The sequence below is a fragment of the Carcharodon carcharias genome, chromosome 32, assembly GCF_017639515.1.
Source record: "Carcharodon carcharias isolate sCarCar2 chromosome 32, sCarCar2.pri, whole genome shotgun sequence".
Lineage (NCBI taxonomy): Eukaryota > Metazoa > Chordata > Chondrichthyes > Lamniformes > Lamnidae > Carcharodon > Carcharodon carcharias.
In genome coordinates this window covers 26,594,793-26,610,884 of record NC_054498.1, presented here as the reverse complement: position 1 = coordinate 26,610,884, position 16,092 = coordinate 26,594,793, and the positions used below count along the sequence as shown (strand labels likewise).

The 16,092-nt window shown below is 43.6% G+C and overlaps 1 protein-coding gene across 2 annotated transcripts in view; it reads left to right on the top strand.

The window, feature by feature from the left end:
- ice2 (interactor of little elongator complex ELL subunit 2) overlaps window positions 1-15,880 on the top strand; it is a 196,534-nt gene extending 180,654 nt beyond the window's left edge. For both annotated transcript variants that reach the window (XM_041178568.1, XM_041178569.1), the window contains 2 exons: window positions 6,303-6,564; window positions 15,001-15,880. In XM_041178568.1, the coding sequence (XP_041034502.1) occupies window positions 6,303-6,564; window positions 15,001-15,210 (472 nt within the window). In that variant the 3' untranslated portion in view covers window positions 15,211-15,880. The remainder of the gene's footprint in view (window positions 1-6,302; window positions 6,565-15,000) is intronic.
- Window positions 15,881-16,092: the final 212 nt, after the last annotated feature.

Genomic DNA, 16,092 nt, shown 5'->3' with positions numbered 1-16,092 from the left:
TGAACTGTTAAAAAATAGCAAGAAGTTTCAATGGACACTGGAGTGTCAGAAGATATTGGACAGCTTGAAAACTGTATTAACCACAACACCAGTTTTGGCAGTTTCCAATTGTGCCAAGCAATTTAAGTTGGCCGTTGAGGCAAGTGATACAGGCATAATGAATCTGGTCATCTAAAGGCAAACTGTGAACGTTCGGATCTATTTATTCGGATCATCCAAAATACACCCAGAGACAATCTAGAACTGTATTGTTCGCAGTTAGTTACGTGGTAGTTAGTTCATGTGGTATTGTTCACAGTTAGTTACTGTTACAAGAAGGTGACACTGGAATTGAAAAACTGATGGGGTATTTTTCACGGAAATTGAATGTACAACAGAGGAGATATTCACCAATTGAAAAGGAGACTTTGGGGTTGGTGTTAGCGTTGCAGCATTTTGAAATGCAAACAATTCGTCAGAAACAATTATTTATACAGACCACAATCCTTTAAAGGAGATAATGTAAGATGGGTTCAGAAAATGAAGCTACCTTTTTAAATTATGATGGTTCATCTTTTCTATAAGGAGGAAGATGTCAAGAAGATATAATAGTTTTCATAATGTTATTGTAAAGTAGAGTAATAATGGGGTCTGTGTCTATGGGGGGGCTGGTGTGTGCGTGTGCATGTAATTGTATTAAAGGCAGCTGGTCTGAAGGCTTTGATGTAACAGAAGATAAGCTAGATTTGAAATGTTAAGTAGGTAAACATAGGAGAAGTTTTAGGATATAAGGTGTAAAGCGAATAATTGCATTCTTAAACCAGACTAAACTGAATTCAAAAGAGGGAGTGAACTATTACACCTAGCTAGAAGTTAAGAAACAGTGTGTTTATTTTTCCCAAAGACTACTTGTAAAACTCACACGATTGGAGAGATTTTTATTATTAGAGAGGTAAAGTCAAAAGACACAGTGAAACAATGAGAATTTGCATTCAAAGGGGAAAATATGCAGTTGAGGTACTTTATATGGATTTCAGCAAAATCTTTGACAAGGTCCCACATGGAAGACTTATAAAGAAGGCAGATGCACATGGGATACAAGGTAATTTGATAAGGTGGATTCAAAATTGGCTTAGTTGTAGGAGACAGAGGGTGATGACAGAAGGATGCTTTAGTGACTGGAAGCCAGTGGCATACCAAAGGGATCTGTGCTGGGTTTCCTATTATTTGTCAATTATATAAACAACATAGATGACTATGTTGGGGGAGGATTAGTAAGTTTGTGGATGACACAAAGATTGGCCGGGTGGTTAACAGTGAGGTTGAGTATCTTGGGCTTCAGGAAGATATAGACGGGATGGTCAAATGGGCAGATAAGGGGAGCAGAGAAGACTGAGGGGTGACCTGATCGAGGTGTACAAGATTATGAGGGGCATGGACAGGGTGGATAGGGAGCAGCTGTTCCCCTTAGTTGAAGGGTCAGTCACAAGGGGACACAAGTTCAAGGTAAGGGGCAGGAGGTTTAGGGGGGATGTGAGGAAAAACTTTTTTACCCAGAGGATGGTGACGATCTGGAATGCACTGCCTGGGAGGGTGGTGGAGGCGGGTTGCCTCACATCCTTTAAAAAGTACCTGGATGAGCACTTGGCACATCATAGCATTCAAGGCTATGGGCCAAGTGCTGGTAAATGGGGTGAGGTAGGTAGGTCAGGTGTTTCTCACGAGTCGGTGCAGACTCGATGGGCCGAAAGGCCTCTTCTGCACTCTGTGAATCTGTGATTTTGTGATATGTATAAAGGAGTGAAGGTTGCGTGTAAGGGTAGGAATTCTAAGATCTAAAACAAGTGCGGAAAAGCTTCCAGCATCTTAGCCTCAAGCTGCTGTCTACAAAGAACTGAAGTTAAGAAAATTCACTTTGAATTGGATTGTTCAGGGTATCATGTTTCTTTGCCTGGGTCTTTTAAAATCTGTGTAACTGGGAGTTAGATTAACTCGGGAAGTTCGAAGTTATCATAGCAGTAATTTGCTGATTTGTGTGTCTGTGCTTAAAATCATTCCTTCTATTAATAAAGGTTTAATTTTGTTTTGTTAGAAACCTTTAAGACTCAGTCTTTTTACTACTGAATTCAAGGCATGCATCTTGAAATTTATACAAATTGCAAAACAGTTGTGGCAGTTGTTTCAAATTTCCCTTTGGGATTTGAGCAGCTCAGTGTTTACCATCAGCTGGGCCGTGACACCAAAGTAATTCACAAATCTGTTGCAGATCAATCAGTAGGAATGTTGAATCCTGAGGTGGTCAGAAAGGAATTTCCCAGAATTCTTTCCCCTTATTGGTCCAGATTTTTTTCTTTTTGCATATCCCAAAAGATTACATGAGTGTGGAAGGAGGGCTGGTGGGTTAGGAAGTGTCTCATCATGAAGCAGTTGTATATGGCCTTGGTGAGACTACACCTGGAGTACTGTGGACAGTTTTGGCCTCCTTATCTAAGGAAGGATATATTTCCCTGAGAGAGGATGCACTGAACTTGTAGACTGGTTTCTAGGTCAAGGTGATTGTCCTGTGATTGACTAGACTTGGCCAAAGTTCCCAGCATTTAGAAGAATGAGAAGTGATGTCATTGAAACATATAAAATGCTTAGGGGACTTGACAGAGTAGGTACTGAGGGCATATTTCCCCAGCCTGGGGAATCTAGAACACAGGCTCACAGTCACAGTATAAGGGGTTGATCATTAAGAACTGAAGTGTGGAGGAACTTCTTCACTCAAAGGGTTGTGAGTTTTTCATCCCATAGAGCTGTGGATGCCCAGTTGTTGAGCATATTTAAGGCAAAGCTTGATAGATTTTTGATTGTTATGGGAATGAAGGGATATGGGGATAATGCAGGAATATGGAGTTGCAAGGTAGAAAACCTGCTGTGACTGAGCCAGCACTGCCATTTAATACAAAGGGAAAAGCGGCCAACCCCTGCTTCTAGTTCTTAAGTCCTAACGCTCTAGCCATCGTGAGTGTTGGGCAGGTTTGGTAGGGCAGCTGCTCTTTTTCCTCCCCATTAATTTGACGTAGAGGCCATTCAGCTCCTTGACCCTGTCCCACCAGTCAATGAGATCATGACTGACGTGTATTGTAACTCTATTTTACCTGCCTTGGTTCTGTATACATTAATCCCCTTGCCTAACTGCAGCCTATTGATTTCAGGAATTTTTCAATTGATCCCCAGTCCTGTAATGCTTCTGGGGAGAGAGTTCCAGATTTCTACTCCCCTTTGTGTGAAAAAGTGCTTCCTGACATTACCCCTGAACTGCCTGACTCTAATTTTAAGGCTCTGCCCCCTGAAAACCCCCTTCAGTATCCAACCAGAGGAAATGGTTTCACTCTCCCTCGACACGGACAAATCCTTCAATCATCTTAAGCAACTCAATTAAGTCACTCTTTAGTGTTTCTATATTCAAGGGGATGCAAGCCTAGTCTATGCAACCTGTCTTGATAATTTAACCCTTTTAGCTTTGTTATCATTCTGGTAAGTTTGTGCTGCATCCCTTCCAAGGTCAGTATATCCTTCCTGAGTGCCCAGACTGAATGCAAATGGGGTCAAACCTGAGCTTTATACAACTCAGCATCACCACCACCCCTTGAGATAAAGACTCATTTTTTGAATTATTGCTATGTTAGTCTGCGAGCTTTAAGTAATTAGGACTCTTTTCTCATTACTCCACACAGTGTGAAACATCCTACTGCTTCACTCTACAGTATAATTCATTTTAAAATCAGATAAATAATGTTATTTTGAACAAAACTATTTTCAGATTTTGACTTCTTCGCTGCAGTTGCCTTTTTCAAAGCATTAAAATTCAATTGTTGATTTACATTCCAAACTTGCAGAGCTTTTGTTTACAGTGTAAAATATTAGTGGGTAAACATTGATTACACACTGACGTGTTTAAATATTTAATTTGTCATTAGCTGTTGAGGATGCATCCTTGTGCATGAGTTTTTTATGCTTTCGGGTCAGGATAGCACAGGAACAGCATCTTTTCTGGGATATTATTGGATTTGGGTCACTGGGGGAGAGTGATGGGATGCTCTGACATTGTCCAATTCCTCCCTGTGCAAGGGTGTATTGTGAAGTTTGTGAGGGGATATTTGTAGGGCATTCCTCATGTGACATCTGTCCAATAGTTACTGAATCCAGATCTTTGTGATAGGGAAGCAGGAATTAGCTTTAATGGAGGATCCATCTCCTTGCCACTGGCAGTGAGTGTTTCACTGGTGTGGGCCTGTCAGCCTTGTACCTCTGGAGATGGGCCCCACAGATGCCGTAGATTTGAGGCAACCTTGGTGTTGCTCATTGTTTTTGTGGCATCCGAGATCACTTCCAGAAACGTTGGACTTGAGCGGAGGTTGAGTAGGTGAGCAGGAATGTGTGAGGCTGAGTGGGATTGTCCAGGGGATATGGTATTGTGCTTTGAATTGCTCCTTGCACACTGCATTGCAAGAAGTATTTGACATTCTGTTCTTAAGTTTGGTGATCCTCTGTTGTTTGGTCTCCATCCCAGACTCACTTCAGGCTGTTTACGGAAGTGGACCTGCTTACCGTGGTCACAGCTGCCTTTGGTACTGAGGATGCATACCCCTGGAGCTCAGTCTTCCTGAGGCATTGCTAAATCCCAGTAGGTGTGATATGTGTGATTCCAGTATCTGTCTATCTGAAGGCTCAAAATGGCAATTCACTGCTGGGCAAACAGGGTCTTCCTCTTGTGGGAGAAGCTGGTCCAATCAGGTGACATCCATATCCTGCCAGCCTTAGAATTCGCTGGTAGAAGTTCCTAAGAAATGTTGTTTGTGACGATTGGTGAAATCGCTGACAGTCCTGGCAGCTTTTTAATTGAACCCTGATCTCAGATTGCTAACTTTGAAATTTATTTAAGTAGAAAGTAGATACCTACATGAGGGGGAGAAAGGAGTAGAAGGCTATGCTGACAGGGTTAGGTGAGGTACAGCAGGAGGAGGCTTGTGTGGAGCATAAACATTAGCAAGAAGCATTTGGACCAAATGACTTCTTTCTGTTTCTCGCCTACTGTTTCTCTTTCTCCCTCTTTCTCTCTTACCCAGCCCCTCTCTCTCTCCCTGTCTCTCTCCCTGCATCTGTCTCTCTCTCGCTCTCTGCCTCTCTCTCTCTCTCTCCCTCTGTCTGTCTCTCTCTCTCTGTCTCTCTCTCTCTCTGTCTCTCTCTCTGTCTCTCTTTCTCTCTCTGTCTCTCTCTCTCTGTCTCTGTCTCTCTCTCTCTCTCTTTCTCTCTCTCTCTCTCTCTCTCTCTCTCTGTCTCTCTCTCTGTCTCTCTGTCTTTCTCTCTCTCTGTCTCTGTACCCTGCCCTGCCCTCCCCCTAGCCCTGCTTCAGCTTTCTGGACCCTACAATATGCAGAGGAGGCCCTGCTACTGACTGGTCAGTGAGTTCTTGCTAAGGTTTGGAGTGGGGTCAGGTTGCCCTGAATGAGTGAAGTTCCTGTGGCACCAAACGAGGGGAAGTGCTTCCAGCCAATTGATGAGCAAAATCTGACAATGTTTAAACATAGCCAAAATTTTATATTTTCAACGGAGTTTTGCAGTGATACTTCCGGCCCACTGAGATTTTGACCGGATTCAGCCACTAAACACCTCTCCAAAACCTGAGCCAATTGTTGTGGGCCTGTCAGTGTGGCAGTGGGTATCTGCCTGCAGTGTTCAAACATACTGGTCCCGTACCAGCACCTAGCTCCTGCTGGCTCTCCCCTCCCACTATCCACCCCAAAAGCCTCCTGTAGGTTTTAGTAAATAAATTAAAAGGCTGTGATTCAAAGTTTTGGATCTTAACGCCAATCATTGTGTGAAAGACATCACCCTGAAAGTAAGGTCTCTGAATTTAATCCCTAGTGGATCTGTTCATTGTGTCACTGTTTAAACAGATGTATCATTTACATTGGCAATCACTAGGCATAAAGTTCACAGTTACCGGAGCCCAGCCTTGAGTAATGCTGGGAGAGCACGATTAGCTCAGCAGATATGGTTATTGCCAAAGTGGGAAATGATGCAAAGAATTTCACTGAGAAAAGTAAAGCCATAATGGCATCTCTTGATCTGGTGAGTTACTCGAGTAGAAAGGTAAGTTTGTGGTTTTACATATGGCTTTTCAGTGTAAACACGTCCATGACCAAGGTAAACGATGCAGTATTATGTTGGACCTTCATGGTTAATCATTGGATTTATACTGAATCAGCTGTTTCTAACACTGAAGATGAGGAATTTTATTATTGTGACTGATTCATTCTTTCTTTAAATCCTAGTTTACCAGAGGGCAGATACTTGTTGAGTCATTCCTCAGGCGACTCATCCATGACTATCTATCGCAACTCGCAAGGAGGAAAGTTCACTAGAGCAGCCTATAACCTTCACGCTGCACACAGCACACTACCTCCCATCCCATCTACTCTCTCAGTGCCCTGGGTACCCCTGGATCCCAACATCCTGCTGCCTTACCACATCCACCATGGCAGAGTTCCCTGTACCTTTCCTCCTGGGTCCTCAGACGATCTTCAAATTCAAAAGGTTTGTTTTGTTCATTTACTTTTCACCATGTTGGCCGAATTCCAGTGTTCACAGCTTGCAAATCTGCAAAAGGCACTCTTTCAGGTGAACCTCTCTGAGTACATCATTACATCCTTTATTATTCATTCGCTGGCTAGACCAGCATTTATTGCGCATCTCTAGATGGCCCTTGAGAAGGTGGTGGTGGTGAGCTGCCTTCTTGAACCACTGCAGTCCATGTGGTTTAGGTACACCCACAGTGCTGTTAGGAAGGGAGTTCCAGGATTTTGACCCAGCGACAGTGAAGGAACGGCGATATATTTCCAAGTCAGGATGGTGAGTGGCTTGGAGGGGATCTTCCAGGTGGTGGTGTTCCCATTTATCTGCTGCCCTTGTCCTTCTAGATGGTCACTAGTGGTCGTGGGTTTGGAAGGTGCTGTGTAAGGAGTCTTGATGAGTTCCTGCAGTGCATCTTGCAGATGGTACACACACTGCTGCCACTATGCACCAGTTGTGGAGGGAGTGGATGTTTGTGGATAGGGTATCAATCAAGCTGGCTGTTCAACAGCTTCTTGAGTGTTGTTGGAGCTGCACTCATCCAGGCAAGCGGAGAGTATTTCATCACACTCCTGACTTATGCCTTGTGGACAGGTTTTGGGGAGTCAGGAGGTGTGATACTGGCCACAGGATTCCTAGCCCCTGATCTCTTGTAGCCACAGTATTTATATGGCTAGGCCAGTTCAGTTTCTGGTCAATGGTAGCCTCCAGGATGTTGATAGTAGGGTATTCAACGATGGTAATGCCATTGAATGTCACGGGCGATGGTTAGATTTTTCCCTGTTGGAGATGGTCATTGCCTGGCACTTGTGTGGCACCAGCGTTACTTGCTACTTCTCAGCTCAAGCCTGGATATTTTCCAGGTCTTGCTGCATTTGGACATGAACTGCTTCAGTATCTGATGAATTGCGAATGGTGCTGAACATTGTGCAATTATCAGTGAATATCCCTAGTTCTGACCTTATGATTGAAGGAAGGTCATTCATTAAGCAGCTAAAAATGGTTGGACCTAGGACACTACCCTGAGGAATTCCTGCTGTGACATCCTGGAACTGAGATGATTGACCTCCAAAAACCACAACCATCTTCCTTTGTGCTAGGTATGACTCCAACCAACAGAGAGCTTTCCACCTGATTCCCTTGACTTCAGCTTTGCTAGGGCTCCTTGATGCCATACTCGGTCAAATACTGTCTTAATATCAAGGGCAGTCACTCTCACCTCACTTCAGGAGTTCAGCTCTTCTGTCCGCGTTTGGACCAAGGCTGCAATGAGGTCAGGAGCTGAGTGACCCTGCTGGAACCCAAACTGAGCATCTGTGAGCAGCTTATTGCAAAGTGAGTGCCCCTTGATAGCACTGTCAACAACCTCTTCCACTTTACTGATGATGGAGTAGACTGGTAGGGTGGTAATTGACCGGGTTGAATTTGTCCTGCTTTTTATGTACAGCACATATCTGGACAATTTTCCACATAGCCGGGTAGATGCCAGGGTTGTAGCTGTACTGGAACAGCTTGACTAGGGGCACTGCAAGTTCTGGAGCATAAGTCTTCAGTACTATTGCCGGAATATTGTCAGGGGCAGTGTCCCGAGAATTGTTGATACAACAATTTGAAGATCAGGCAGTGTGGTTTATGCCCTGTGGCAGTTACTACATATGGGGCAATAATACACTGCTTAAAGGGGGAGTGGGGCAGAAAGAAAAGTGGGTTAAACATTGGCTTTGTAAATATTGTTATGACTGAGCAGTTGGTAAAGCTGAGTTATTTAAAAACCTCAGAGGGAAACTTTAAACAACTACCATAACCTATAATTTTAAGTGTTATGTTATGAGATGAGACTCTAAATTCAAGAATCAGACCACCAGTTCTCGAGGTTTTACATTAAACTAAATGAAGCATTTTATTAATTTACACAGGTTAAAATATATATATGCATGGCTGCAAATTACTACTATCATAACTTGTAACAGATTCCCAAACTGATCTCCATTAAGGCAACAGCAACCCATAGACTTAACTGGCAGTGCATAGCCCGCCAAGCCAAGGCCACAGGCTGTGTTTATGTTGCACTCGAGCTTCATCCCACTTGAGTTCCATCTTCCCTTCCAGCCCCTGTATCCCTCTATTATTCTCCCTCACGTATATATCAAGCCTCCCCTTAAATGCATCATTGCTTCAACCACTCGATGGGACAGTGAGTTCCACATTCTCAGCACCCTTTGTAAAGAAGCCTCCCCTAAATTCTTTATATGATTGTTTTTTTTTCTTAATTTTTTTTTGTAATTCTTTTTGTTAATAGTGCACAATCCAGGCCTCACTCCCTACTCCAAACCTGCATCACTCCTCCCCATCCCCGCACCATCAACCTCACATCTGGTTGAAATGATGCCAAGTAAGTTTTTATGGCCTGGTGCCTGGCATGTTGATGTACCCACCCCCCCGTGCCAGCTCACATTATCCAAATCAGCCTTGAGTGTCAGCAGACTTGGTTTTGTTTTCCTGGCATCAGTGTGTGAGAATTAATAGTTGCTACTCCAAGCTCCTCAAACACCAAGTGGCGAGTTACTAACTGTGGTGAGGAGGGGAGTTGCCAATAATGAATCAGCCACCCGTTCACCAACCCGACCCAATTTCCCTTCCTATTGGCTGAATGTCTCCATTATCTTCTAATATTACCAGCTCTCTAGCATGCAGCACGCATGTGCACTCACTCTCTCTCGCTCTGCATGGCCCCCATCTCGTGCCCTGTCTCAACGCATCGCTGGCCCTGAAATGCCCCCCCCACCCTGGCCTGAAATGCCCCCCCACCTTGAAATACCCCTTGCTCTCAAAGAGCCTCACCCCCACCTTGAAATAGCACTCCCCCCAGTGCTGAGAAAGCTCCTCCTCCTTTGAGATCCCCTCTCCCTCCACCCCTGTGCTGCGATTTACCCCTGTTCTGAGAGGCTGAGATGGAGAGTGCTGGAGGCTGTTTCATATGGGAGGTTTCACTGATGTAGTTTTCCAGCCAGATCACTGATTACTGATCAACAATGAAAGCTCCGGCTGAGTTTTATCTCCTTCACTGTCCTAGCCAGCATTAGCTCCCATTCGGCACTGACAAGCATTGAATTGTATATTGTCCAATGAGACAGCCCCTGCCGCTCACTGCCACCATTTTGTTACTGACCCTGGGTTTGGTGCTGCAGACTCCTCCCTACCCCCCCAAACCTGACCACATCTCATCATCACAATCACATAATGTTTATTACATGGAGATGTGTCTGAGCTAGTTAAAAAAACAGTGAGCACCGAATGGCATTGGGAGGTCATGGAGGCATCTGAAGGACCAGAATCATGCACTTGGTTCCATGGCGACGGGCGCTTGAGGATGTGAAGCTCACTTTGGTGTGGAACATGTGGGTTGGCTGTCACATTATGGGTAGGCAATGGTTTGCTGATGCTGGATGTTGTGAGAGGACAGGAGATGTCTGGCCATCTGGCTCAGAGTGTGGATTGGGATTATCATACGAGAATTAACAGGAGTAGGCCATTCAGCCCTTCGAGCTTGCTTTGTCATTTGTTGAGATTGTGGCTGATCAGATTGTGGTCTTCACTCCACTTTGCTGTCTGCTCCGCTTAACTCTTAACTCCCATGTTGATCAAAAATCTGTTTAACTCAGCCTTGAATATATTCAATGATCCAGCCTCCACTGATCGCTGGGGAAGAGAATTCCATAACTTGCAACCCTGTGAGAGAAAAAAATTCTCCTCCTCATTCTTAAATGTGAGACCCCTAATTTTTAAACTGTGTCCTCTACTTTGAGACTTGCCCACAAGAGGAAACATCATCTCAGCATCTACCCTGTCAAGTCTCCTCAGGATCACCTCTCATTCTTCCAAACTCCAGTGGTTTTAGGTCAACCTTTCTCCATATGATGACCCCTTTGTCCCAGGAATCAGTCACGTGAACCTTCTCTGAACTGCCTCCAATGTAAGTATGTCCTTTCTTAAGTAAGGAGACCAAAACTGTACACAGTACTCTAGATGTGGTCTCACTAAGGCCCTGCACAACTGTAAGACACTTCTCTACTTTTATACTCTATTCTCCATTGTAATAAGTGCCAACATTCCATTTCTCTTCCTAATCACTTGCTGTACCTGCATTTTAACTTTTTGTGATTCATATACCGGGACACCCAGATACTTCTGTGCCACCGAGTTCTGCAATCTCTCTCTCTATTTAAATAAGATGCTGCTTTTTTATTCTTCCTGCCAAAGTGGACAAGCTCACATTTTCCAAAATCATACTCCATCTGCCAAACTTTTGCCCATTCACTTAACCTGTCTATAACCCTTTGCAGACCCCTTATGTCCTCTTGACAACTTATATTCCTACCTATCTTTGTGTCATCAGCAAATTTACCTATACCATACATTCGGTTCCCTTAACCAGGTCTTGATACAGATTGTAAAATAGCTGAAGCCCCAACACTGATGCCTGTGAAGCTCCACTGGTTACGTTTTGCCAATGTGAAAAAGACCCATTTATCCTGACTCTCTGCTTCCTATTAGCCATCCAATCCTCTGTCCGTGATACTATGTTACCCCCTACGCAATGAGCACCATCACCGGGGCTGGGAGCTGGTGTTAAGAGAAGGAAGTGTTGATGACAGATGTGAAGAAGCGGGTGGGAGAGATGTGGAGATTGGTCTGAGACAGGAGGTGCTGAGTGGATGGGGTAGAGGTGGAGCTATGTAACTCCTGGTCCTGCCTTTGTCCTCATCAGATCCCTCTGACTGACCATTATTTTCTGTTTATATTTGGATTTCCAGTTTAAATTAGTTACTATAGCAACTTTGTGTTCTAATGAAATATTAGCGTAATTGTTGCATTGTTGACTGCCAAACACACTCAAAATCACAATGTATTAGTTTAATGAATCAGAATGGAAATCAGGAAGAGAGCCAAAATAATCTTAACGGTAACTAGTTGGCAGTTACTTGACTTCACTTCCCATTACTTTTAAAACCTTTGGGACTAATTAATTCCTTTGTTGTTCTGGAGCCTGCAAACTGCCTAATCAATCTCTGTTGCAATGGGAGCCCTGTACTATTAGTGGACTAGAGTTATGCTTACTCCTCCTCACTCACTACGCATTGAATCATAGACTGGTCTAGCATTAAAATAGTCCATTTAGTCCATCCAGCTAACTCTAGGATTGTCCACATTACCATCTACCAGTCTAAACCCATTGTTCCACCGGTTCCAATGCCTACCATCCTGTTTTAACCCCAGGGATTCGAACGTATAAATCCTTTGTGGAAGTCGGTTGTTAACTGTATCTGAACCCCATTAGTAACTGGAAACAGTACAGCTGTGGACAGGGTTTGCATTTCATTTCAGTAAAAAAAAGTCCAAGAGTTGGACACACTATCTCTGGTTAACTAGAAAACTAAAGATAGTGTCAAACTTAAAGAAAAGGTATATAATTGTGCAAAGATAAATGGAAGGCCAAAATATTGGACAGAATATAAGGAACAACAAAGGATGACCAAAAGATTAATGAGGAAGGAAAAATTAGAGTACGAGAGAAAGCTAACCAGAAATATAAAAACAGAGAGTAAGAGTTTCTATAAATATTTAAAAAGGAAACAAGTTAACAAAGTGAGCAATGGTCCTATAGAAAGGGAGCCTGGAGAATTGAACAGGTATTTTACATCACTGTAGGGGAAACAACTAACATCCCAAATGCAGCTACAAACCAGGAAATGGAAAGGAGGGAGGAACTTGGGAAAATTACAATCACCAGAGAAGTGGTACTGAGTAAATTGTTGGAGCTGTGGACTGACAAGTGCCCGGGTCCTGATAGACTTCATCCTAGGGTCTTAAAAGAAGTGGCTTGTGAGATGATGCATAGGTTTTAATTTTTCAAAATTCCCTAGATTCGGGGAAGGCCCCATTAGAGTGGAAGATAGCAAATATAACTCCGTTATTCAAAAAGGGAGGGAGACAGAAAGCGGGAAACTACAGGCCAGTTAGCTTAACATCTGTCATAGGGAAAATGCTAGAAGCTATTATTAAAGAAGCTATAGCAGGGAACTTGGATAAACTCAAGGTCATCAGGCAGAGTCAACATGGTTCTGTGAAAAGGAAATCATGTTTAACCAACTTATTGGAGTTTATTGAGGAAGTAACATGTGCTGTGTATAAAGGGGAACCGGTGGATGTACTGTACTTAGATTCCTGGAAGGCATTTGATAAAGTGCCACATCAAAGGTTATTGTAGAAAATAAAAGCTCATGGTAAAGGGGGTAACATATTGGCATGGATAGAAGAGTGGCTGGCTAACAGGAAGCAGAGAGTAGACATATATGGGTCTTTTTCTGGTTGGCAAGATTTAATGAGTGGTGTGCCACTGGGATCAGTGCTGGGACCTCAACTGTTTACAATTTACATAAATGACTAGGATGAAAGGATTGAAGGGATTGTTGCCAAATTTGCTGATGACGTAAAGATTAGTAGGAAAGTAAGTTGTGAAGCTGACATGAGGAGGCTACAAAAAATATAGCTAGGTTAAGTGAGTGGGCAGAGATCTGGCAAATAGAGTATAATGTGGGAAGATGTGAAATTGACCGTTTTGGCAGGAAGAATAAAAGAAAAGCATATTATCTAAATGGTGAGAGATTGCAGAGCTCTGAGGTACAGTGGGATCTGGGTACATGAATCACAAAAAGACTAGTATGCAGGTACAGCAATTAATTAGGAAAGCTAATAGAATGTTATCATTTATTACAAGGGGAATTGAATAAAAAAGTAGGGAGGCTATGCTTCAGTTATATAGAGCACTAGTGAGACCACATCGAGAGTACTGTGTACAGTATTGGTCTCCTTATTTAAGGAAAGATGTAAATGCATTAGAAACAGTTCAGAGGAGGTTTACCAGACTAATACCTGGAATGGACGGGTTGTCTTATGAGGAAAGGTTGGACAGGTTAGGCTTGTATCCACTGGAGTTTAGAAGAGTAAGAGGTGACTTGATTGAAACATATGAAATCCTGAGGGGTCTTGACATGGTGGATGTAGAGAGGATGGAGAATCTAGAACTAGGGGCCACTTTAAAAATAAGGGGTCGCCCATTTAAAATGGAGATGAGGTGAATTTTTTTCTCTGAGGGTTGAGAGACTTTGGAACTCTCTTCCTCAAAAGGCAGTGGAAGCAGAGCCTATGAATATTTTTAAGGCAAGAGGTGGATAGATTCTTGGTAAGCAAGGGGCTGATAGGTTGTCGGGGGTAGGTGGGTTACAGATTTGAAGTTACTATCAGATCAGGCACGATCTTATTAAATGGCAGAGCAGGCTCGAGTGGCTGAATGGTCTACTCCCACTCCTTGGTTGTATGCTCGTATGATTTCTGGGCATGCTTTTGTGTTAATGTTGACCATTCTAAATTGCCTGCCCACTCCCTTTAATATTCCTGTTTCATACTGCTCGCTAATCTCTCTCTCAGAGTTGAGAGTTGTGTCTGAGGGTTGTGAATTCTAAGGCAGTACATGTTGAGTTTGGCCTGGTGATGCAGGAATATCCTGTGTGGAGTTTGGATCAACAAAAGACAGATTTTAAAATTCTCATCTCTTGTGTTCAAATCTTCCTATGGCCTTGCCCCTCCCTATTTCTGAAACCTCCTCCAGCCCTACAATCCTCCAAATTCTAGTTGTTCTTCCAGTTGACCTCTTGTACATTGCTGCTTCCCAGTCTCCAGCTGCTTTGGCTCTGGAATCCACTGCCCCTCCCAAACCCCTCCTCCCTTATCTTTAAGATGCTGCAGAAAGGCTTTGACCGAGATTTCGACCATCCGTCCTAATATTTCCTTATGTGGTATTGTCAGATAATGCTCCTCCGAAACAGGTTGGGATATTTTACTGTCTTAACAATGCTGTAAAAATGTTAGTGTGTGTTAATTGGAGTAGTAAACTCTGAAGCTGCACACTCCCCATTGGAAAAGCAGAACAGATAAGTGCGCTATCTGATTGTGCTCTGCTCTGCTCCCGCCCCACCCTCTCGAGCCCTGTCTTCCAGCCATTCCATCATTCCTGAGACATGGCTCTGTTGAATGCCCTTGCTCTGGCCCTAACCATCCATTATGTTATATACGACATGCCTGCACCGAGTCTGCAATGCAGGGCCTTCCAGTCGCTGTGGATGGGAACTTTCATTTATGACACATGTAAAGTTCTAATTTTCCACGAGTTTGGATTAGTTAAAACACGTCCTGGAATAAAGGTTGACAGCTCTCGGTGTTAGACTAGAAGGGAAGAAAAAGTCTGCCCATGACTTTAAAATAATGTAATAATCTGCTAGAACTGCACACTGCATTGTGATAATGAGTCACATCGAAATCCATCTGGTTTTACATTTCCAGAGAGGTGTGGCCAAAGCAAACAGAGGAATTCCTGCTCAAAGAAAGGCGGCTGCTATGGAAACAAAGAACCGGCCCCCACCAGCCCAGCCCAGTGGAAATGAAGGGGTGGCACCGAGGAGAAAAAAGAATAAAGGGAAGAGAGCAAATCGAAATAAGCGGTGGAAAGAAAAGAAGAAGCTGAAGAAGGCACAGAGCGTGAAGGGCCAGTGAGACTGGGGTGTGAGGCGGTGCCAGCGCTGCCTATTAGTTACATTCCACTCGCAGACAGGCAAAGGCAGCACACGTCCCTTCCCCTTTCTAAAGGCATGAAACAGCTGTCAAGCAGGGCCAGCCCTCTCCTGGAAAGACTAGTGAGTGATCTGAGGAATTTGTCAGAGGGCCAACCTTCGAACAATAGCAACACCGACATACACCTCGACACCAGGTTTCCCTTACCCTTGCAAGAACCAAACACTGATTTGTGTCCGTTCAGGCGGCTGATTTCAAGGGGGCTTAGCACTGTTTTCACGACTAGCCGGTTGGAAAGAAAGGGCTCCGATTTGATGAGGATTGTTACTGTTGCTTCAAAATAAAAATCAGAGCTCATTGTCTTTGAAAGGTTTGACTCAATAGAAATTGTCCTGAAATGCCGGCGGATTGTTAAGTGATGTTCTTTGCAATGTGGTTTTAATGAACAGAGAATGGAGAATGACTCACTCTCTGGTCATTCGGGGTGCAGCCTCTGGACTAATTTCAGAAACAAAAGCACTCATTCAAGTAACTGCACAGCCCATGTCGGGCAAGTTGTACATGTTACGTCAATATTCCAAAGCAAGAGGCTGTTCAGTTCCTGTTTAATACATTTCTGTTAATATACTTTTAATAAAAGCCATCAATTGGGGAAAAGGGGTTTTGTTGTGTTTTTGTGTTCCTTACCCGATGCTCGTTCTGCACTTGTTGAATCTGAAGCCCAGTAGAGTGGAGACTTCCAACAAGCACATAAACATTCTCAATAAGACAGATTCTTTCATCAAACACATCCCAGGGATGGAACTCCCAGACCCCCTTTCAGTGCAATGGGCAGATTGTAGAAAAGTGAAGTGATGGCAGAGA